The sequence below is a fragment of the Anomaloglossus baeobatrachus genome, chromosome 8 (assembly GCF_048569485.1).
Source record: "Anomaloglossus baeobatrachus isolate aAnoBae1 chromosome 8, aAnoBae1.hap1, whole genome shotgun sequence".
Lineage (NCBI taxonomy): Eukaryota > Metazoa > Chordata > Amphibia > Anura > Aromobatidae > Anomaloglossus > Anomaloglossus baeobatrachus.
In genome coordinates this window covers 230,261,401-230,285,666 of record NC_134360.1, presented here as the reverse complement: position 1 = coordinate 230,285,666, position 24,266 = coordinate 230,261,401, and the positions used below count along the sequence as shown (strand labels likewise).

Sequence of the window (24,266 nt, the reverse complement as noted above, 5' to 3'; positions counted from 1 at the left end):
ACGAGCATATATAACAGGTGAGGTCCAGAGGGAGCACTACAAGGCCCAGCCGCACCTGCCGAATCCTGCGCCACAGACGTGCACTGCTGGGTGGTTTATTCATCTATCCGGAAAGAGGGGGCTCACAGAATCCCGATATATAGAAGTCAGAAACGGACTTACCTGTGTGGTGATGAAGAACACGGTGGTGAGCGCGGCACAGGCCAGGGTGATGATCATGAGGAACTTGAACCTAAAAATCAGACCCTATAAAAAAAAAAAATAAAATATAAAAACATATATGTGTAAAAAAAATTATTATATATATATATCTATATCTATCTATCTATCTATCTATCTATCTATCTATATATATATATATATCTATCTATATATATATCTATATATAAAAATAATAATTTTTTATAATATATATATATATATATATATATATATATTTTTATAATATATATATAGAGATTATATATATATTATAAAAAAATATTATTTTTTATATATATTTTTATATCTATCTATATATATATCATATTATATATATATATATATATATATATATATATATATATATATATATATATATATATATATATATATATATATATATATATATATATCTATCTATCTATCTATCTATATATATATATCTATATATATCTATATATATATATATATATATATATATATATATATATATATATATATATCTCTATATATAAAAATAATAATTTTTTATAATATATATATATATATATATATATATATATATTATAAAAAATTATTATTTTATATAGATATATATATATATAGATATATATATATATAGATATAGATATATATATATAGATAGAGATATATATATATATATATATATATATATATATATATATATATATATATATAATTTTAAATTTTTTTCTTTTGTTTTTTTTTTAAACATGCAGTGTAACATGGATATGAAAACGGTCCCACACACTGAGCCACGCACGACGTCTGGGTCACGTCTTTCTAAATCATCCCCCCAGCAGAACCAATGCTTATGGAAGAAACGTTGGTACTCACAATAAGCATCTGCTCGGCTGAAGGATTTATCTTGGACTATTGATGACATTTTGGCGAGAAGACGACGTCTGACAGCCCACAATCAGATGATTGAACAGACCATGGTGCACTCAGCCGGGCATCGCTCCGTACAGCAAATGAAATGTATTGAACACGTCACCAATTTTCTAAGTAAATATATTTCTAAAAAAGGTGTATTCACATGAATTGCTCACCAGATGTCAGTAACAGCCCAGCCAATTCACACAGGCACAGAAATCAAACCATAGATGTCCATAAATGAAGTTATATGTAATAATGAGAAATGACACGTATTGAACACTCTTACTAAAATGTAATACTTGGTACAAAAGCCTTTGTTGGTGGTGAAGCTTCCAGACACCTACTGTATGGAGACACTAGTCGCCTGCATTGCTCAGGTGGGATTTTGAACCACTCTTAGGGGTACATTACATGCTGCCGATATATCGTCGGGGTCACGTCGTTAGTGACGCACATCCTGCGCCGGTAGCGACATCGCAGCGTGTGACACAAATGAGCGACGATCAACGAGCGCAAAAACGTGCAAAATCGTTGCTTGTTGACACGTCGTTCATTTCCATAATATTGCTGCAGCGACGGTACGATGTTGTTTGTCGTTCCTGCAGCAGGACACATCGCTGTGTGTGACGCCGCTGGAACGACAAACATCTCCTTACCTCCGTCCACCGGAAAAGGAGGAAGGAAGGAGGTGGGCGGCATGTTCCGGCCGCTCATCTCCTCCCCTCCTTTTCTATTGGGTTCAGTGACGCTGCTGTGACGCTGCTGTGACGCTGAACGAACCGCCCCATTAGAAAGGAGGCGGATCGCCGGTCACAGCGACGTCGCAGAGCAGGTATGTGCGTGTGACGCTGCCGTAGCGATAATGTTCGCTACGGCAGCGACCACCACATATCGGCCGTGCGACGGGGGCGGGAGCTATCACGCTCGACATCACTAGCAAATGCTAGCGATGTCGCAGCGTGTAAAGTACCCCTTAGGCTATGTTCGCACTTTGCATTTTTCCATGCGTTTCCGCAGCGCTTTCAACTGCAGCGTTTTAATGCCAAAATGCATGCGTTTTGATTTCCAAGCAAAGTCTATGGGAATTTGGGATTTCTTGTGCGCACTATGCAGTTAAAAATGCAGCGTTTTAGTTGCAGAAAATTTGTCAAAAACTCAGCGTTTAAAGAAGCAGCATGCCAATTGTTTTTGCCATTTTGGCAGCGTTTTGCTAACATTGATGTCAATGTGAACTTTCTAAACGCATCCTGAATCAAAATCCCAGCGTTTTACATGCTTTTTTGATGCAGAAAACATGCGTTTTTAACAAAAAAAAACACATGCATTTATGCCTTTAACATAATGGCATAATATGTACCTTTACACACACACACACACACACACATAGTACACCAATTAATATAATATATATATATAATCAATTTAATGTTATTTTATGCATTATTATAAAACAGTTTTAATTTTAATAAAATAATCTATTTTGTACATGATTTTAATCATGATATTTGTTATCATTTTTTTCATAGTGTTTGAATGTTTAAACTTTATTTAGTAGTGTTTTTGTAGTCAAAACGCATCTGACTTTAAGCATTAAAAAAGCATGTAAAACGCGGTAAAAACGCAAGCGTATTTATAGCGTTTTTTGTAGACAAAACCAACTTTGGCAAAGACAATTTCTGCCAGAGGATGCGTTTAGAACTGTAACTACCTCGACGCAAAGTGCGCACATAGCCTTACATACACGCGCTCTTCACATCCTGCAGGTCTCGGCTCCTTCTATGATCTCTGAGCTTTAGTGCCTTCCATACATTTTCTATTGGGTTCAGCTCTGGTGATCGGCTCGGCCATTCTAGTAGATTTATTTTCTTTCTCTGAAACCAGTTGAGAGTTTCCGTGGCTGTGTGTTCGTGATCTTCGTCTGCTGAAACGTCCTCCCTCGTTTCATATTCATCATCCTGGGAGATGGCATCAGGTTTTTATCAGGAATATTTCAATATATTTATCAATTCATCCTTCCTTCAATTTCATGAAGTTTTCCAGTGCTGAAAAACAGCCGCACACCATGATGTTCCCATCTCCACACTTCACTGTTGGTGTATTTGGATTGATTTGCCTTTTGGCCTCCAAAGAGTTCAATTTTCGTCTCATGTGACCAGACAATATTCTCCAATATTTTACAGACTTGTGTAACTGTTGTTGAGCAAACTTTAAACGTTCTTGAACATTCCATTTGTTTAGCAATGGAGTCTTGTGTGGTGAGCGTGCATAGAGGAGCATGCATACAGGAGCATGCATACAGGCCATGGAGGGAGAGTGCATTACTTACTTGAAACAATTGTACCTGCTGATTCCAGGTCTTTCTGTAGTTTTTACAAGTGTCCTTGGGTCTTGGACAATGCTTCTGATACTTCTTTTCACTCCTCTGTCTGAAATCTTGCAAGGAGCACCCGATTGTGGCTGGTTTATAGTGAAATAATAATCTTTCCTCTTCTGGATTAGGGCTCCAGTATTGCGCACTGGAATCTACAGTAGTCTAGAAATTCTTCTGTAACCAATGCCATCAGTAGGTTTTCCAACAATAAGGTTACGAAGGTCTTGAGACAGCTCACTAGTTTTACCCATCATTAGATGTTTGTTGTGTGGCACCTTGGTAATTAGACACCTTTATATAGACCCATCAGTTCAGTTGAACCAGCTGATATTTTTCACTAAGTGACAGAATTGCTTTCTAATTACAGACAGATTTCACCTGGTGTCAGGACTTTCTGTAGCTGTTCACTATTACACAACTTAATTTATGGATATTTATGGTTTGATTTCTTTGCCTGTGTGGATTGGATGGGTTGTTACTGACATCTGGTGAGATATTCATGTGCATAGAAGCTTTAGAAATATATTTACTTACAAATTTGGTGACGTGTTCAATACTTACATCAGTTGCTGTATGTACAGTATAATTTTTATGCAGAAGGGCTAGGAAGATTTTTATATTTTTTTTTAATCATGCAGTTTGACTTTTGCTCCATTTCTCAGACACATCTTCCATTGTTCACATCATCGTCTGCACACGCAAAGCAAATACATATCGGCCAGAAGACCGGATTAAAGGAGACTTAAGGATATTTTTGCATCTTACCCAACCACAGAGGTTGCGTTCAGAGTCTCATATTCTGACTGTACAGTCTGTTACTCCTAAAACACTGACTTTGTACTCTTTTTGCCCCCTCAGTTGACCCTATGGGCGTCGCTCACCTCATAATGGAGCCGGCGGGCCTTGGTCATTGCCGGTAAGCTGCTCTGCTTCCCACTGATGTTCCTAAAGACTTGATACACCATGAAACACAGGAACAAGAAGTAAAGACAGGCGCAGATCCCGGCCACTATAATGAAAGCCATCTGAGAAGGTCCATTAAGGGAAAGGTTTGGTGAATGACTAATTGTGGATTCCGGGATGAGTCCGGACATCTGTGCAGTAGACGCAGGCGGCATCGCTCCAAGGTGAGACATGAAAGTCTGGAGTTTGGAGAAAACAAGTTACAGCATGTTCTACACAGATTGGCCTCCAGATGCAGCCTCTAGTCTCTGGTTTCTCAGCATAAACTGCAATGTCCCTTTAAATCTATTTTTTGGGAATAGAGCCTGAAATCCAGAGATGAAAAATGAGTGCAGGACGCTCCGAGGTCACCGCTGCAGGGGGATAAGTAAAGGCTACGACAAAAATGTGCAACTTTTCAGGCATCGGGGAGATCTATAAAGTCTGATGGGATTGGCAGAAACAAAGGGACAGATCCCTTTAATTTTCTTACAATATATTGCAGTCTGTTAAATAGATACTGCAGCAAAATTCCATCACAAATGCAGTGTGTCACCGAGAGCGGGGGATCCACACAGCGCGAGTCACCGAGAGCGGGGGATCCACACAGCGCGAGTCACCGAGAGCGGGGGATCCACACAGCGCGAGTCACCGAGAGCGGGGGATCCACACGGCAGGAGTCACCGAGAGCGGAGGATCTGAGACGCCCTGGACCCCCAGGGGTCACAGTACACTAACAACACACACACATCCCATCCCCTGGGTGACATCAGTCAATCAAATCCTTCTTGCCACCCTTCAGGCTTGATGTCCACACCAGGTGGGGCGGAGCCAGGCGGTTGACCCCACCCACCAAGGAGTTCACAGCCCTGGAGGCGGGAAAAGACAGAGAGATTGTGGTAGTGGAAGTGAGAGGAGTGAAAACTGTTGGTGTCTGGGTTGGAGCCCAGGCACATTCAGCAAGGTCGGCACACGGTGGTGGCCGTCTGCAGGAGTTGGTGTAGGTCAGCGGAACCGTAGGACCGGGGTCGGGCGGTGGCCTGCCGGTACCGAACCTGGGAGCAGATTGAAGCCAAGCACCTAGGCAGGGTACTCAGACCCCGACTAGGCTAGGAGCCGCCGAAAAGGTCAAATTATCTGATTGCGGTCTGGACCTCAGGGGTTCATTCCCACCTAGGTCCTGTCAGAAGGCAACAGCCCAACCCGTCCGGATAAGTGCCACCGCCAAGGGCCAGAGATCCAAGGGCCAGCGCCTGTGGGCAAACGGGCTCTCCCGACACGTACACGCCGGGGAGCGGACTACCCGTGGGAAACCATAGGAATCAAATACACTTACACAGGTGCAGGAAAACGACAGCCGCGGTCAACCCGTCCGGGGAGAGTGAGAACACCGCAGCCAGCTGTGGGCCTCGTCCATCCAGCCGTTTGGTTTACCAGAGACTCTGTCCTTCTGTGTCTGAGTGAGCACTTACAACAGTGCCATCCGGCACCGCAATGTTGCACCCGCGCCCACGCTGCCTCCCCGCCTCAGCAACTGCACCTATACCTCCTCCCTGTTCCCCAACCGGGGCCCCGAGACCAACAGCCCCTACCCACGGAGGGGTCAACACCTTAGCTGCTCTCCACCATCGTTCCCGGGATCCCCCGTCACCAGCAGCGGTGGTGCCCACCATCACCACAACCCGTGGGTGGCGTCACGACCGACATCCCAAATACCCACCACAAACCTCCCCTTTTTACTCGTGGGCGAGGAGGCGCTGCTCGAACCCCAGGTCCAGCCCCATGCTCGAGCCACCGAGGAGCAGAAGCACCGGACCAGAGCACCAGCGATTCCAGACGAGCGGCGTTCCCACCCCTCCGCCCGCGACAGATCCACACGGCGCGACTCACCGAGAGCGGGGGATCCACACGGCGCGAGTCACCGAGAGCGAGGGATCCACACGGCGCGAGTCACCGAGAGCGAGGGATCCACACCGCGGGAGTCACCGAGAGCGAGGGATCCACACCGCGGGAGTCACCGAGAGCGAGGGATCCACACCGCGGAAGTCACCGAGAGCGAGGGATCCACACCGCGGGAGTCACCGAGAGCGAGGGATCCACACCGCGGGAGTCACCGAGAGCGAGGGATCAACACCGCGGGAGTCACCGAGAGCGAGGGATCCACACCGCGGGAGTCACCGAGAGCGAGGGATCCACACCGCGGGAGTCACCGAGAGCGAGGGATCCACACCGCGGGAGTCACCGAGAGCGAGGGATCCACACCGCGGGAGTCACCGAGAGCGAGGGATCCACACCGCGGGAGTCACCGAGAGCGAGGGATCCACACCGCGGGAGTCACCGAGAGCGAGGGATCCACACCGCGGGAGTCACCGAGAGCGAGGGATCCGCACCGCGGGAGTCACCAAGAGTGACGGATCTGCAGTCTAGATCCACAGCCCGTTATAGTGAAACGTGACGAATTTATTAAGAGGTGTCCGCTGTTGTCATGGTCTATAGGACTGCCGAAGTACAATAGTTTGAGCACTGGGACTCCCAGTGATCCTGAATAGTGGAGACAGAGCGTGCAGATCACTGGGGGTCCCGGCGGTCAGTAAATTATGCTCTATATTATGGATAAGGGGAATATCTTAATATTTCATATATAAACCTGCACTGGAGGCGGCTCGAAATTGAGGGCCAGACCACCATTCTCCCAATAGATAAAGGTCCCAGAGGGAACTTCTGCATTTGTGGCTTATTCTGTGCTAAACTGTAAATGCCCAAGATGGGAATCATCCTTTACCTCGGGCACAAAACTACAGGGTAGTCAGACCTAGAATGAGTGAACAACAGCGGATCTGATGGAGGCTTCTCACAATTACAAAGTCTGCAGCCCCATTATCTCCAGACCCTGTAACCATCACCCCGCACCCATCCCCATCTCCACAGCCCCATTACCTCCCGGCCCTGTCCTCATCTCCACAGCCCCATTACCTCCCAGCCCTGTCCTCATCTCCACAGCCCCATTAACTCCCGGCCCTGTCCTCATCTCCACAGCCCCATTACCTCCCGGCCCTGTCCTCATCACCACAGCCCCATTACCTCCCAGCCCTGTCCTCATCTCCACAGCCCCATTACCTCCCGGCCCTGTCCTCATCACCACAGCCCCATTACCTCCCGGCCCTGTCCTCATCACCACAGCCCCATTACCTCCCAGCCCTGTCCTCATCTCCACAGCCCCATTAACTCCCGGCCCTGTCCTCATCTCCACAGCCCCATTACCTCCCGGCCCTGTCCTCATCTCCACAGCCCCATTACCTCCCGGCACTGTCCTCATCTCCACAGCCCCATTAACTCCCGGCCCTGTCCTCATCTCCACAGCCCCATTACCTCCCGGCCCTGTCCTCATCTCCACAGCCCCATTACCTCCCGGCCCTGTCCTCATCTCCACAGCCCCATTGCCTCCCGGCCCTGTCCTCATCTCCACAGCCCCATTACCTCCCGGCACTGTCCTCATCTCCACAGCCCCATTAACTCCCGGCCCTGTCCTCATCTCCACAGCCGCATTTCCTCCAGGCCCTGTCCTCATCTCCACAACCCCATTACCTCCCGGCCCTGTCCTCATCTCCACAGCCCCATTGCCTCCCGGCCCTGTCCTCATCTCCACAGCCCCATTGCCTCCCGGCCCTGTCCTCATCTCCACAGCCCCATTGCCTCCCGGCCCTGTCCTCATCTCCACAGCCCCATTGCCTCCCGGCCCTGTCCTCATCGCCACAGCCCCATTGCCTCCAGGCCCCGTCCTCATCTCCACAGCCCCATTGCCTCCCGGCCCTGTCCTCATCTCCACAGCCCCATTACCTCCCGGCCCTGTCCTCATCTCCACAGCCCCATTGCCTCCCGGCCCTGTCCTCATCTCCACAGCCCCTTTACCTCCCGGCACTGTCCTCATCTCCACAGCCCCATTAACTCCCGGCCCTGTCCTCATCTCCACAGCCGCATTTCCTCCAGGCCCTGTCCTCATCTCCACAACCCCATTACCTCCCGGCCCTGTCCTCATCTCCACAGCCCCATTGCCTCCCGGCCCTGTCCTCATCTCCACAGCCCCATTGCCTCCCGGCCCTGTCCTCATCTCCACAGCCCCATTGCCTCCCGGCCCTGTCCTCATCACCACAGCCCCATTACCTCCCAGCCCTGTCCTCATCTCCACAGCCCCATTACCTCCCGGCACTGTCCTCATCTCCACAGCCCCATTAACTCCCGGCCCTGTCCTCATCTCCACAGCCCCATTAACTCCCGGCCCTGTCCTCATCTCCACAGCCCCATTACCTCCCGGCCCTGTCCTCATCACCACAGCCCCATTACCTCCCAGCCCTGTCCTCATCTCCACAGCCCCATTACCTCCCGGCACTGTCCTCATCTCCACAGCCCCATTAACTCCCGGCCCTGTCCTCATCTCCACAGCCCCATTACCTCCCGGCCCTGTCCTCATCTCCACAGCCCCATTAACTCCCGGCCCTGTCCTCATCTCCACAGCCGCATTTCCTCCAGGCCCTGTCCTCATCTCCACAACCCCATTACCTCCCGGCCCGGTCCTCATCTCCACAGCCCCATTGCCTCCCGGCCCTGTCCTCATCTCCACAGCCCCATTGCCTCCCGGCCCTGTCCTCATCGCCAAAGCCCCATTGCCTCCAGGCCCCGTCCTCATCTCCACAGCCCCATTGCCTCCCGGCCCTGTCCTCATCTCCACAGCCCCATTGCCTCCCGGCCCTGTCCTCATCTCCACAGCCCCATTGCCTCCCGGCCCTGTCCTCATCGCCAAAGCCCCATTGCCTCCAGGCCCCGTCCTCATCTCCACAGCACCATTACCTCCCGGCCCTGTCCTCATCTCCACAGCCCCATTACCTCCCGGCCCTGTCCTCATCTCCACAGCCCCATTACCTCCCGGCCCTGTCCTCATCTCCACAGCACCATTACCTCCAGGCCCTGTCCTCATCGCCACAGCCCCATTACCTCCCGGCCCTGTCCTCATCTCCACAGCACCATTACCTCCAGGCCCTGTCCTCATCGCCACAGCCCCATTACCTCCCGGCCCTGTCCTCATCTCCGTAGCCCCATTACCTCCAGGCCCTGTCCCGTCACCCTGCACCCATCCCCATCTCTGCAGCCCCTGTACCTATCACCTCTCCTCATCTCTGCAGCCTTATTACCTCCAGCCCCCGCACCAGTCCTCATCTCCGCAGCCCCTCTCCTCTCCGATGCTCGGAGGACCTGACATGAAATCCCGGTTCTGATGCGAGATGCTCAGGAATCAATTATTTAGACACATTTTTCACACTTGTGTGAATGGAGCTGGAGACCTGTCACTTCTCCTCCGCTCTGGAGAGCATCCATGACGCCTGTAATCCCTTGGTAAAGAGTCACAGGGTGGAATGGGTTTTTATTAACCCTTTAAAACCCGTAGTATTTTTTAAACAGTGATTTCAAAGCAAAACACAAAACATGAAACCTCTGGGCAATGAATGCACCAACACATGGGCAAATGCCCAGGATCAAAGGGCTGCGGTGGGTAAACATGCCCGAGGACCCACAGACCTGTAAGTGGCAGCCATGAGCTCTTCCAAGACCCTTTATTTTAAAGGGCATGTCCAGCACTACTTTGTCAGTATTATAGTCCTTGACAACCCCTTTAACATAGCAAGGAATGATAGGGGTTAAAGGGGTTGTTTTGTGCAGTACTGATGTCACAGCAGACAGATTGAAAAGGATACAGCAAGTTCTGCGCCTACATCTGTGGTCCATATGCTGTAAAATGGATTCTTTAGCTGCACCCCCCTGACGGAAAGGAGACAAACAATGAAAACTAAAAATTACAACAGATGTAAACAATAATCAGGAGACGACTGCCTATAGGAGAATGTTGTGGGCATATTCTGGGCAAAAGTCATTTTACAGAAGGAGGGAGGAGGTGGGCTGTGGCATCACAGTACATAAGAGGATCCACCATTCACAGTAGGTAATATCACAGCTCACCTCCTCCCCCTTCTGTATATTGACTGATAACACCTCTATATACAGTAGATAATCTATTGTGAATGGTGGATCTCGATTATGTCACAGCTCACCTCCTCCTGTAAATTACCTACTGGGAATGCTGGATTCTACATTGAGGAGTCTGAAATGCTTCCTGATATAATGAGGTAACTGATCAGGGAGAGTCGGACTATTTGGCTTATAGTGAAAATTACAAGATTTCAGAGATCTAGATATATCTATCTATATATTTATTTAGCAGGAAATCATATGTGTATATTATATTATATAAGAAGAGCGGATCAGAATCTGACTCTTTACCTTTCACACATATCGAATATGAAGAGGCAGCAGGAGCCAAACGCGATGGGGACGACTTGCTTCCAGTAGACCGAGATGCGATTCCTTTCAGACTGGTCCTGAAGACACACGCAGCGCACGATTAATCACATGCAACTTTTTTTTCTACAAGTCTCTTTTTTCATCTTGTGGTATTCACTGAATTTGAGCCAAAATGTATCCCCCCACCCCCAAAAATATTAAAAAAAAAAAAAAAGTTGTACAAAAATGAAATACCTGCAATTTTATGTATAAAAAAAGTCACCTGATCTGCTGAAGTATTAAAAAAAATTGCACTTCAAGTATTTAAAATGTTTTTTATTCTTTTTTTTTTTTAATTATATAATATAAAATATTTTGCAATAATTGAATGATTTAATAAAAATGTAATTGATAATTTATACAAAAAATATTTTATATTATTTTAATATAATGTGAAATATATATTCAGATTATATATACACAGTATATATTAAATTGATATTTAATATATCTAAGTTAATATATTTTAATATAATTTTATTTGATTTAATAGTAATATATATTATACCATATATATATAAAAATTTTAATATAATACAATCTGAAATTTCATATTTAATATTAAAATATATATTATACATATATACACACACTGTATACATGTGTATAATATATATTTTAATATTAAATATGAATATATTTCAGATTTTATATTAAAATTATATTATAAATTAAATATATTAAATCATAAAATAATAATATTATATAACTATAAAATAATTAATCACTCCAGGCAATGGGTATGCTTTAGTATATTTGCAACAAATTGTGCCTTTCAGAAAAGTTGCAAGTGATGAATCAGGTGAAAACATTTGGAAACCTCGCGCTCCACCCATTGTTGCAGTAAAAAAAAAAAAAAAAAAAAAATATTATACATCAATGCGTTGGGCTTCTACACCCACCAAAACTAGGCAGGCCCTATAAGCAGGAGTGTGGACCGTACCATCATATGTTCCCCACAGAAGATGATCCAGAATGACAGGAGCATCACGTAGAAGAGACCTTGGCGGATATCTCCGAACAGCAGCATCCAGGTCCAGTTAAATCCAATGGAAAACCATTCAACGGGAAGGTTAATGAAGGTCATGGAGATGCCGAGAGCGAAGATGATCCTATGGAAGAGGATACAAGTGAGGACTACTCCAGGAAAGTCCGTAAGGCAACCCACAGACCCCTTACATTGCCGCCGCCCCCTATGGGGGTCTTACTTCTCCAGCAGGACCGGGGCTCTGGTCATCATGGTGATCCTCCGCCAATACCAGATCATGATAATCAATATACTCGGGGTCAGGAACGTCTTCATAGCAAACCACACCTTAGTGAAGCCTCCGTTCTGGAAGATGGTCTGGATAAGGGGGGAGCGGGAATAGTTATAGACTGGGGAATGGGCAGAATTAAAACACAAAAAACAAACTATTGATTTGCTGGAGTAAGGTCATGCATTTTTGGGCATGTAAAGGCCCCGGAAAGTGTCATCAAATTGTACAGCAGCTGTTGTGGAACTACAACTACCAGCATTCCTGCCAGTCACAGACCACATTGTGATCCAGATAATATTAATATTTACTAACATATGGCGCCACCTGGTGTTAATCATAAAGAAATGATTCCGCAGCGCAGACACAACAGCGCCCTCTATGGACGAGACTTTTTAGGAATTATTTGCTATGTAACAACATGCGGCGGAGAGACGATCGCTCAACTATAAAAGCCGAGCAGAAGGAATCACCGCTCATTATTCAGTCTAATTATCCTGTAAAAGCTCCGATCAGAACTCATTTGGAATAATAAGAGGATTCCTCACCACCAAGTGCAGGTCGTTTATCTCCCCGATCCCCACATTAATTTTCTTCTTGTCGTTAACGGGAAGTCTGATGTTCACCAGGTAGTATTTATGCGCCACGCTCCCCAGCTCGATCAGCGGGAGGACGTCGCACTCGTAGGAACGGCCTTGATTGTCCGCGGTCTGCGTCAGAAAAGGAAAGAGGTTACCTCAACCCCAGCCGGACGCTACGGAGGAACTACAACTCCCAGCATGTCCAGAAACCCTCTGGCGGGCAGCATATTCTGGGAGTTGTAGTTCTGCACCATCTTGAGTCCACCTCTTAAAAAAAAGACACCAAGCCTAAACATTTACTCTACAGTTGAATGCAGGCTATTGTCCCCAGGTGGCAGCCATTGAGGCACACCACATTCCAGTGGGTGTGTAGACTTTTGAAACCATTATTATTGAAACAATGCAATTGAAGAAAAATTGATCAAGATGGCAAACCCCTTTAAGACAGAATAATTGCAGTTATTTCCTGCACACTGTGCTCCTGATCATTTGTTTAAAAGGAATCTGTCACCATCTGAGAGCAGCATAATGAAGAGACATAGATGCTGATTCCAGCGATGTGTCACTTACTGAGCTGTTTGCTGTCATTTTGAGAAAATCAATGTTTTCTCTGCTGCAGATCTAGCAGTTATACAGAACCCATGAAGATGCTGGACTACCTGCAGCATGCCAAGTAGTCCTGTAACGATAATGTCCTGCTGATTAAACAGGGATTTTATCAAAACTACACTAAGCAGCCCGGTAAGTGACACATCGCTGGAATCAGGATCTCTGCCCCTACATTATGCTGTTCTCAGATTAGGTGGAAAAAAACTGGTGACAAATTCCCTTTAAGAAGGGAACTTGCAGTTTAGCCCCATTCAAAGGGACAGAGCGATGCTTAGCCGAGTGTCCGGGAGCTTCACTGCACAGGACGGACTAGAGGAGGAGGTCGCTGCACCCGCTATCCTCAGGATACGGATCATAAAGTCGGGAAGCAGCCCTTTAACTCCTCAGTGACATGTAGCATAAAAGCTGCCAGCGGGAATAAAAAGGCTTCAGTATGGCTGCATTATTGCAGTGTATTACATAGGTGATCAGGGAGACTGATTAAAACAAAACTAAAAACAAAAAAACAAACCCAAAACACAAGTTTAAAATCAACAAAGCTTAACCCAAAACAGCAAAACAGATTAAAAAAAATAAAAAAACAAATTATAATATTGTCAAAATGAGGGGGGGGGGATTTCTTCAAAACACCAGACTTGCATGGGTTGGGGGTTTGTTTTTACAGCACTATGAACATCAAATAACAAATAAAGTCTGACCATGTGAACAAGGTTATGGTTGTTGGAATGAACAGAAAAAAAAAACACCGCCATCCGTTACCATTTTGATTATACCGCTCCTATATAGCAGTCTGATCATACATTCATGTACTTTACGCCCTTTTGCTGCCAACAGCACAGACTAGATTACAGATTAAGCCCTTTGCCTAATATTAAGACCAAGGACCGGTCCATACACATCAGACCCAGAACCATCACCTTTGGAGCATGGAACGCGCACTGGAGTTTCCGCTGCTCTACAGAACGCGCCAGCTCCGTCCACGGATCATGTAACTCGTCCCGGTACGCCATAACCACATCAAGAGTCACCATCGCATTATCCTCTAAAAAGACAAAAGATAAAAAAATAATGATCAGTAAATTTAATATAAACATAGGACCTCTGCTTGCCGCCAGCAAACGGACCACAGGAGCTCTGCTGGCCGCCAGCGCCGAACGGACCACAGGAGCTCTGCTGGCCGCCAGCGCCGAACGGTCCACAGGAGCTCTGCTGGCCGCCAGCGCCGAACAAACCACAGGAGCTCTGCTGGCCGCCAGCGCCGAACGGACCACAGGAGCTCTGCTGGCCGCCAGCGCCGAACGTACCACAGGAGCTCTGCTGGCCGCCAGCGCCAAACGGACCACAGGAGCTCTGCTGGCCGCCAGCGCCAAACGGACCACAGGAGCTCTGCTGGCCGCCAGCGCCAAACGGACCACAGGAGCTCTGCTGGCCGCCAGCGCCAAACGGACCACAGGAGCTCTGCTGGCCGCCAGCGCCAAACGGACCACAGGAGCTCTGCTGGCCGCCAGCGCCAAAGGGACCACAGGAGCTCTGCTGGCCGCCAGCGCCAAACGGACCACAGGAGCTCTGCTGGCCGCCAGCGCCAAACGGACCACAGGAGCTCTGCTGGCCGCCAGCGCCAAACGGATCACAGGAGCTCTGCTGGCCGCCAGCGCCAAACGGACCACAGGAGCTCTGCTGGCCGCCAGCGCCAAACGGACCACAGGAGCTCTGCTGGCCGCCAGCGCCAAACGGATCACAAGAGCTCTGCTGGCCGCCAGCGCCGAACGGACCACAGGAGCTCTGCTGGCCGCCAACGAACGGACCACTCTCCCTTACTTGATTCGTCTCACAGTTTGTTACAATTGTATCCGGTATAGAATCCTTTGCGGCTCATTATATCTGTCCTGCTAACGAGCAACAATGTAATCAACCGGAGCAGAGAGAAGGAGTCCGGGTTATGAACACTGCATTGGATCATCCGGGCTGGGTACAAGTATAACAAACCCTCAGCTGTGAGCAGTCACTATGGATAACCAGGGTCCCATTCACAGAAAGCAAGCCGGGATCTTGAAAAGTGACAAGTGCAGCTACAATAGGAATCTGCCGGACATTGATATTAGTTGGGAGATTTGCAGTCGGATTCTGTTTGCAGAGTTGAGGGAACGGCTCATAAATCTCGTGTTGTTTTTGGCGTTTATCCAGAATAACTCAGACTCTGCATTTAGTGAATCCGTCATTTCAGATGAGGCAGCGAGCTATTTAAAGAGGTTACTTCTCTAATCGTGGCCGCCAAACAATACGAGATGGAGGCGGGAGCCACAAATGACTAAAGACACCGGCAGTGAGAGATCTCCATATTATGGCACCACCACCCCCGAATCTGTATAGAAAAATATGGAAAAACCCGGAGTGTCAGGAAATGGAAACAAATCGCCCATTCTCTGCTATCAACCCAACCTCAGAAAAACTGAGCCATTGCTATAGAGTGCAGAGCTGATCCGTGTCATGTGCAAGGGCGGCGCTGAAAGGACACGCACAATAAAAAAATGATCGATATTTCACGAAGAGTTAGGTGGGTTAGTCCTAAAAGGGGTTATCCAATCTGAATACCCACTTTAAAAAAAATATATATATATATTATTATTATTATTATTATTATTATTATTATTATAATAATAATAATAATAATATGTGGTCCCTGCAGAGATCAACAGGCGTCCCACCCCCCCCTGCTCTGAGCCCACCCTGGAAGACGTTATTCTGGGGTAATCAGTATTACCCCATATGCTACAATATTGTCACCCATCTGTCCTGGCTCATTCCAGGTCCTCGCCCTCTATGACATCCATATACTCTTATTCTTAATTAGACAATCCCTTTAAGACAAGTGTTACCGCTCACGGATCATCACCAAGCTTCCCAAGACTTCTCATCTACCCAACTAGATGGAGATGTAGGAATCCATGATGATACAAGTTTGCCACATAGGAGCCAGGAAGAGATACTTTGTGGGATCTGCAATGGAAGCCAGCCTTTCCAGGAGAGGCCAACGTGGCACATACCAGGGACCATGACAATATATGATCTGCACCTGCCAACCAAAGGCGGTGGAAATCACATATACCAGATGTGGCCATGACGATGTGGGCACTGTCACACTTCTAGAACCAACGGTGGTCAACGCTTTTCAACTCAAGCCCAGGAGTGCCAAAACATGGTCACATCGAGACCAAAACCACAAGGGGAGGGCACATGGAGGCCAAAACTTGGTCACATCTACCAGGGAGGCCAAAACATGGGTCATATCTCCTACGGGGGAGGCCAAAACCTAGTCACATCTCCTACGATGGAGGCCAAAACCTGGTCACATCTCCTACGATGGAGGCCAAAGCCTGGTCACATCTCCTACGATGGAGGCCAAAACCTGGTCACATCTTCTACGATGGAGGCCAAAACCTGGTCACATCTTCTACGATGGAGGCCAAAACCTGGTCACATCTTCTTTCGGGGGGAGGGCACATGGTGGCATAGACAGTCACATCTCCTACGGGGGAGGGCATATGGAAGCCAAAACCTGGTCACATCTCTTGCAGGACAGGGGACATGGAGGCCAAAACCTGGTCACATCTACTAGGTGAGATCACATGGAAGCCAAAACCTGGTCACATCTCCTACGAGGGAGAGAGCACATGGAGGCCAAGACATGGTCACATCTCCTACAGGGGAGGGCACGTGAAGGCCAAGACGTGGCCACATCTCCTACAGGGGAGGGCACGTGAAGGCCAAGACATGGCCACATCTACCAGCACTTACCGATGTAATTATTCAGCTTGAAGGAGATGTCCAGCTGCAGGATGATGAGCATGAACTGGAACCAGGGACTCATTTCTTGGCCTTGGAAGGGAATGTGCACCGAGAACACTATGTCGTTGGCTTGGATAAGCTGACTGGCCGCCTCCTCGAAGCCTCGGATGCTGACACATCGATCATTTCCCCATGGAATCAACCACTTGGGGGCGCCGTGATTGCCTTTCCGTAAATCGACACACTTTACAGCTAGGAAGTCGGCATAGGTTGTTGGCTTTGGAGCTGGAAAGAGCAGAATACGGGGTTAGAAATAAACAGTGTTGTCCGGCTAATAAAATATTAGATTTACTGGTTACAAAAAAATTATCCAGTGAAAAGTTGTGACATTACGGCTGGGGTTAGACGCCATGACAGGTGATGTGGCCAAAGATATGTTTAGGGCTGTATTCACACTAACATTAGTTGCACTTTTAGGATTTCGGTGTTAAATGAGCGACATAACAGAAACACTTTGCCGCCGTTGCCGGGTCCAGGGAGGGGGCACAAGTGCTAAAAGGTTTTTGTAGTCTGATGGATGAAAGCATCTCTTGGGGATGGAAGAACGCCGAGCTCTGACGCGGAGACCCAGACTTCTATGATGATTTATACCCAGCCCTATATACACGGATAGAACATGTGATCTGTGTGGTATAGGGTCAAAATGAAGCTGGCATTCCCTGGCGCAGACATACAGCGCCTTTATAATATTATGGTTTTTCACGTTCTTTCAGAGCAAGTAGTACGGTAACACCCCAGACTCACGAAAAACTGGATTTTCTTTTTCCACATTAATGTTTGCCATAGTGTATATATAAGAATGAACTTATTAATTGTTGCAATTGCATTGAATAGCATATACTTCTTGTGCCTGCGAGTGATGAGCCGGGAACAAGATCGGATCCAAGGGAGAAGAAATTAAAAACAAAAAAACTCTAATAACCACGCAAGGTTACTAAAAGGTACAGACCAAGCACCCTCCATCCAGAGGACTGCACTCCATGATATGCAACTTTGGGCACTACAACTGCCAGCATGCCACAGAAAGCAGCAGTCGCATGGTATGTTGACACTTGTAGCGTTGCTGTTCAGGTTGAAAACCAATGCATCATTCGTACTTCAGCCCCTCTTGCACAGCACTACAAAGCAAAGAGGGATAGGAGAGAGGGCACCAGGACCAAGAGACCGAGAAAGGGGGCGCGCAGGACCGAGAAAGGGGGCGCACGCAGGACAGAGAGACCGAGAAAGGGGGCGCGCAGGGCCGAGAAAGGGGGCGCGCAGGGCCGAGAAAGGGGGCGCGCAGGACCGAGAAAGGGGGCGCGCAGGACCGAGAAAGGGGGCGCGCAGGACCGAGAAAGGGGGCGCGCAGGACCGAGAAAGGGGGCGCGCAGGACCGAGAAAGGGGGCGCGCAGGACAGAGAAAGGGGGCGCGCAGGACAGAGAAAGGGGGCACGCAGGGCAGAGAAAGGGGGCACGCAGGGCAGAGACCGAGAAAGGGGGCGCGCAGGGCAGAGACCGAGAAAGGGGGCGCGCAGGGCAGAGACCGAGAAAGGGGGCGCGCAGGGCAGAGACCGAGAAAGGGGGCGCGCAGGGCAGAGACCGAGAAAGGGGGCGCGCAGGGCAGAGACCGAGAAAGGGGGCGCGCAGGACAGAGACCGAGAAAGGGGGCGCGCAGGACAGAAACCGAGAAAGGGGGCGCGCAGGACAGAGACCGAGAAAGGGGGCGCGCAGGACAGAGACCGAGAAAGGGGGCGCGCAGGACAGAGACCGAGAAAGGGGGCGCGCATGACAGAGACCGAGAAAGGGGGCGCGCAGGACAGAGACCGAGAAAGGGGGCACAGGATGACACAGTCAGCTTTAAGTTGCCAATTGTCCATGGAAAGGAGAAGAAAAAAAAAGGTGGCGGCGGAGAGGATGTTTATCCCAGGTAAAGGGAAAATGGGGCTGTCACAAACCACCGGGGGGGTCACTCAGAAATCCCCCGCGCTGGCTACCAGTACGTCACAATCGGGGGGTAACAAGTGGGTGTTACCCCTCCTTTATACCTCCCGACCGACAGACAGAGCACGTGACGCGCTCTCTAGCGCCCCTCTTATAGTCAGGCCAATTATGGAATTGCCCGACAATAAGCAAGGAGGCCGCTATACTACTTATGCCGATTATTGAAGGGTCCCCAGTGAGAGTAGGGTATATATTCCCCCGACCTCCGCGGGCGGAATATATAAAACCTCCCCGAATCTCACTGGCCTCCCCACAATAATCCTTGGCACAACTCGCTGCCACCAACCGCTTCACGGTAACTATTAGCCGAACACACAGACGTGGGATTCAAGATCGAGATAACAGAACAGCCCAAGATTAATTATATAATTTAATCAGCCTAAAGCACACTAGAAACTACAATATATACAATAGGGAATCTACAGAATATACATATGTCAGAGTACAGTTACAGATAAAGCATGGTTTACAAACAGGTATGCAATTCAATCAGTTACCTTGTGCGTCTGGCCACAGGGGGGCGCTGTAGACCAGGTTTCCAGGAACTCCCACAGATGTTTCCTACACGTGACCCCCAGCGAAAGAACACTGGAAAATGGCCGAAGTAGGGTTATCAACCTGGGCAAATCCAGGTCCCCTCCTACCTTCGTGACCTCAGAGGGAGCACTGCTCCACCCCTGGCTGGAGTTATGGACAAAATCCACAACATGGAATATGGCCATAACTTGGCCTGGGAGCGTCGTAGGCGGACGCCAATGCTCTCATTGTGACAGTTATGAATTTAGCTACAGAATGAGAGGTTTCATGACTTGTCTACTAGTTCCCCATTGGCTGATATCACGCCTGGGGTATTTCCCAAGCTCCCGCTCCCATAAAAAGGGTGTGCCAGCATCGTCCGCATGCGGAGACACCATTTTTATGGTTGCCATATTTATCGGAAATATGGCTTGCGAGATATGAACCATTTTTTACTGGAGTCGTTCTGTCTGGATACTTCCAAGCTTGCTAATTAGATAGCAGCTCCTACCACAGGGTCACGGCAGGGAGTCATCCTGTGTCCATTGTTCCCACATCACCTAATTTCCATATCATAGGAGATGGCCATGGGATGTGACACCTTCACAGATGCTGGACATTGAGGACAAGAAGGGAGGGGGGCACTGCCAGGGAGTGATGAGCGATTATGACTGGAAGTCATAATTCATCTTCATATCCCGGGATTTGCCTCACACCTCCCCCCTTTTGAGGGCGCTAGGGGGCAGCACACTCCGGTGTTCCCCCGTGCGCCCGTCCGCGACCTCTCCTTGTCGGGACAGCCCGTCTGCGTTACCGTGGTCACGGCCCCTTTTGTGGCGAATGGTGAAGTTGTATTGCTGGAGCGCAAGGCTCCATCGCAACAATCGCCCATTCGTCCCAGAGACGGTGTGCAACCAGCTGAGGGGATTGTGGTCCGTCTCCACGATGAAGTGGCGCCCGTATAGATAGGGTTGCAGACGCTGCAGGGCCCACACTATGGCCAGGCACTCCTTCTCCATCGTGGAATAGGCCACTTCCCTTGGTAACAGCTTCCTGCTCAGGTACAAGACTGGGTGCTCTTGGCTCGCAGAGTCCACCTGGCTGAGCACCGCACCGAGGCCGAAGTCACTGGCGTCGGTCTGTACTACAAACGGCCGCGTGAAGTCGGCTGCCTGTAGCACGGGCGGGCTGGACAGGGCGTCCTTTAGGGCCTGGAAGACTGTCTCGCAGTCCATTGTCCAATCGACTGCAGAGGGCAGCTTCTTCTTGGTGAGGTCCGTCAAGGGCTTTGCCAGGCTACTATAGCGTGGAACAAACCTCCTATAGTACCCGGCGGTCCCTAAGAAGGACATCACCTGCTTCTTGGTCCTGGGGGTGGGCCAGGATGCGATGGCCTCCACTTTCTCAGGCTCGGGCTTCAGTGTTCTCCCGCCTACCCGGTGACCGAGGTACTGGACCTCGCTCATGGCCAGCTGACACTTTCCCGGCTTGATGGTCAAACCTGCCCGGTGGATCCGCCTGAGCACCTGTGCTAGATGCTCTAGGTGGTCCTCCCAGGTGGGACTGAAGACGGCAATGTCATCCAGGTACGCGGCCGCGTACCCTTCAAGTCCCTTGAGCAGGGTGTTGACCATCCGCTGGAAAGTGGCAGGGGCATTCCTCATCCCGAATGGCATCACCGTGGACTCGTATAGTCCAAATGGGGTAATAAAGGCAGAGCGTTCCCTGGCCTTGCGAGTCAGGGGGATCTGCCAATATCCCCGGCTCAGGTCCATGATGGTCAGGTACTGAGCCCCGGCCAACTGATCGAGCAGGTCATCGATGCGTGGCATTGGGTACGCATCGGCGACCGTGACAGCATTGAGCCCCCTGTAGTCCACGCAGAACCGAGTGGTTCGGTCCTTCTTAGGGACGAGGACTACAGGCGAGGCCCAAGCGCTGTTGGATGCCTGGATCACCCCCAGCTTCAGCATCTCGTCAATCTCCTGGCGCATGTGTTGCTGCACCTCCAGGGAGACCCGATATGCTGAACGCCGGATCGGGGGATGATCCCCAGTGTCCACGTGATGGACAGCCAAGTCAGTTCTTCCGGGCTGGTTGGTAAACAACCCCCGGAAGGGGAGGAGGGTGGCCCACAGCTGGGACCGTTGGTCCTCCAAGAGCTGGTGGCCAACCTCCACATCCTCAATGGATCCGCCTGCCCTAACCTGGGCTAGCATATCCAAGAGGGTTTCCGCTTCTCCCTCCTCGGGCAGGTTGCACACGGGGAGCGCACATGCCTCCCGCTCATGATGTGCCTTCATCATGTTCACATGGAAGGGCTTCCGCCTTCCACGGGCAGGGTCCAGGGTGACCAGGTACGTCACAGGGTTGAGCTGCTGGTACACGAGGTATGGGCCTTCCCAGGCTGCCTGAAGCTTGTCCTGTGGTACGGGGACCAGTACCCACACCTTTTGACCCACTTGGTAGGTCCTCTCACAAGCGTTCTGGTCGTACCAACGCTTCTGATCGGCCTGGGCTTGAGCCATATTGTCGTGTACCAGTTGCGTCAAGGCCTGCATTTTGTCCCGGAAGCGCATGACATACTCGATAACCGACACTCCAGGGGTGGCCAAATCCCCTTCCCAAGCCTCTTTCACCAGAGCCAGGGGGCCCCGCACACATCGCCCGTACAGGAGCTCAAACGGTGAGAATCCTGTTGAGGCCTGTGGAACCTCTCGGTAAGCAAATAACAGGTGTGGGAGATACCGCTCCCAGTCACGCCCATGGGAGTCGACCAACATCTTAAGCATCTGCTTTAAGGTGCCATTGAACCGCTCGCACAGGCCATTAGTCTGTGGATGGTACGGGCTGGCCACCAGATGTCGCACCTGGACTTGCTTACAGAGGGCCTCCATCAGCTGGGACATGAATTGGGTCCCCCGGTCAGTGAGCATTTCCTGGGGAAAACCCACTCGGGAGAAAATCTCCAGCAATGCGGTGGCCACCTTGTCAGCCCGAATGGACGACAAGGCCACTGCTTCTGGGTACCGGGTGGCATAGTCCACTACCGTCAGTATGAAGCGTTTCCCGGAGCTGCTGGGGATGGCCAGCGGGCCGACCAGATCCACAGCCACCCTCCTGAAAGGCTCATCGATGATGGGCAGAGATACCAGTGGGGCTTTGGGGCGTGGCCCCGCCTTCCCCACTCTCTGACAGGTTTCACACGAACGGCAGTAGGCAGCCACATCGGCCCCCATTTTTGGCCAGTAGAAATGCTGGTTTAACCTGGCCTTGGTCTTAGCGATCCCTAGGTGTCCGGCCATCGGAATCTCATGTGCGATCCGCAACAACTCCGTCCGGAACGGATAGGGTACCACCAACTGTCGGTCCCTGGGCCACGCCTCCGGTGAACCCTGCTGGACCGTGGCCCGGTACAGCCGTCCTTGGTCCGAGACCACTCGCTCCGGGTCCGAGTCCGAGGGAGTCTGTGCCGCCTGCTCCTTAAGAGCTTTCAGGCTGTCGTCAGCCTCTAACGCTGCCTGAAACCCCTGACTAGATGTGGCCAGAATCGACGAGACTGTCACATCTTCAGTCAGTGCCCCGGGACCTGTGTCCTGGCCTCCACCTGACTCGGCTGCCACTTGGTCAGAAGGGGAAGAGCTATCGGACCTCCGGGAGGCCCCTTGGCTTCCAGCACTCCCACTGCGGGTGACAGCGGCCACAGCCGCTGCGACCGTGGGTCGTGCCTGCTCCTCCTCCGTTCCTGACCAAGTCGCCGGTTCAGGCAGACCTACCTGGCTTCCTGACACCCCGGTTGTGGGGGAACCATGCACCGAGATCTTACCTGGGAGCACTTCCGCTCCTGGACCGGCCCCAATCTCACCTGCCTGTTCCCCTCCTGCAGCAACAGAACCCCGCTGTGAAATCTCTGGGGACCCCACATTTGCTGTGGTAGCCCCCACCCCACACACTGGTCCTCCCCCTGCAGCACCCTGCTCTCTGCTTATCCCTGCAGAGGGCAACAGATCCCAGCTCACAGGCTGATTACTTGTAGAGGCATGGTCACACCTTTCTCTGACCCCCTCCCCTGTCACAGCTGCAGCTGTGTGTGTGTCTATGGTGTCTGTGCAAGCAGAAATATCAGAGTTCACTCCCTCCTCCCTTACATCATTCATAGATAACACATTAACATTGTCCGGAGGCACGTCAGTACTGGCTGAAGGTTCAGCCCTTGGGGGGGGCCCAAACTGGGAGGTTATCTGCCCCAAATCTGTCCCAAGTAGCACGTTTGCGGGGATCCGATCAGTTACCCCCACCTCCCTCACCCCTCGCCCTGCGCCCCAGTCCACATAAATGTCAGCAACAGGCAGCTCCGGGTCAGTGCCTCCAATCCCGGAGACAGCGAGGGTTTTTCCAGGGATCAAGTCTTGGGGGGACACCATCTCAGGCCGCACCAGAGTCACCTCCGAGGCGCTGTCTCGCAGTCCCATGGTCACAGACCGGCCGACGGTGACAGGTTGGAAGCTGTCCAGGGACCTACCACCACCCCCACCCACACAATACACCTTGGGCGGCCCTTGGGACGGGGACGGACCCGGGGCCTTGGGACGCTGAGGGCACATGGCCTTGAAGTGTCCAGGTAGGTTGCACTGGTGGCACCGTCTTGGTTCTGCCACGGGCCTGGAGAGGGGA

General features: G+C 50.1%; 1 protein-coding gene across 1 annotated transcript in view; it reads right to left on the bottom strand.

Annotated features, from left to right (window-relative positions):
- WLS (Wnt ligand secretion mediator) overlaps window positions 1-24,266 on the bottom strand; it is a 39,304-nt gene that overhangs the window by 2,067 nt on the left and 12,971 nt on the right. The window contains exons 2-10 of the mRNA XM_075321132.1: window positions 17,046-17,321; window positions 14,168-14,292; window positions 12,609-12,770; window positions 12,013-12,149; window positions 11,748-11,916; window positions 10,745-10,842; window positions 10,162-10,225; window positions 4,354-4,497; window positions 163-246 (exon numbers count right to left, since the gene is read on the bottom strand). Coding sequence (XP_075177247.1) covers window positions 163-246; window positions 4,354-4,497; window positions 10,162-10,225; window positions 10,745-10,842; window positions 11,748-11,916; window positions 12,013-12,149; window positions 12,609-12,770; window positions 14,168-14,292; window positions 17,046-17,321 — 1,259 coding nt within the window. The remainder of the gene's footprint in view (window positions 1-162; window positions 247-4,353; window positions 4,498-10,161; window positions 10,226-10,744; window positions 10,843-11,747; window positions 11,917-12,012; window positions 12,150-12,608; window positions 12,771-14,167; window positions 14,293-17,045; window positions 17,322-24,266) is intronic.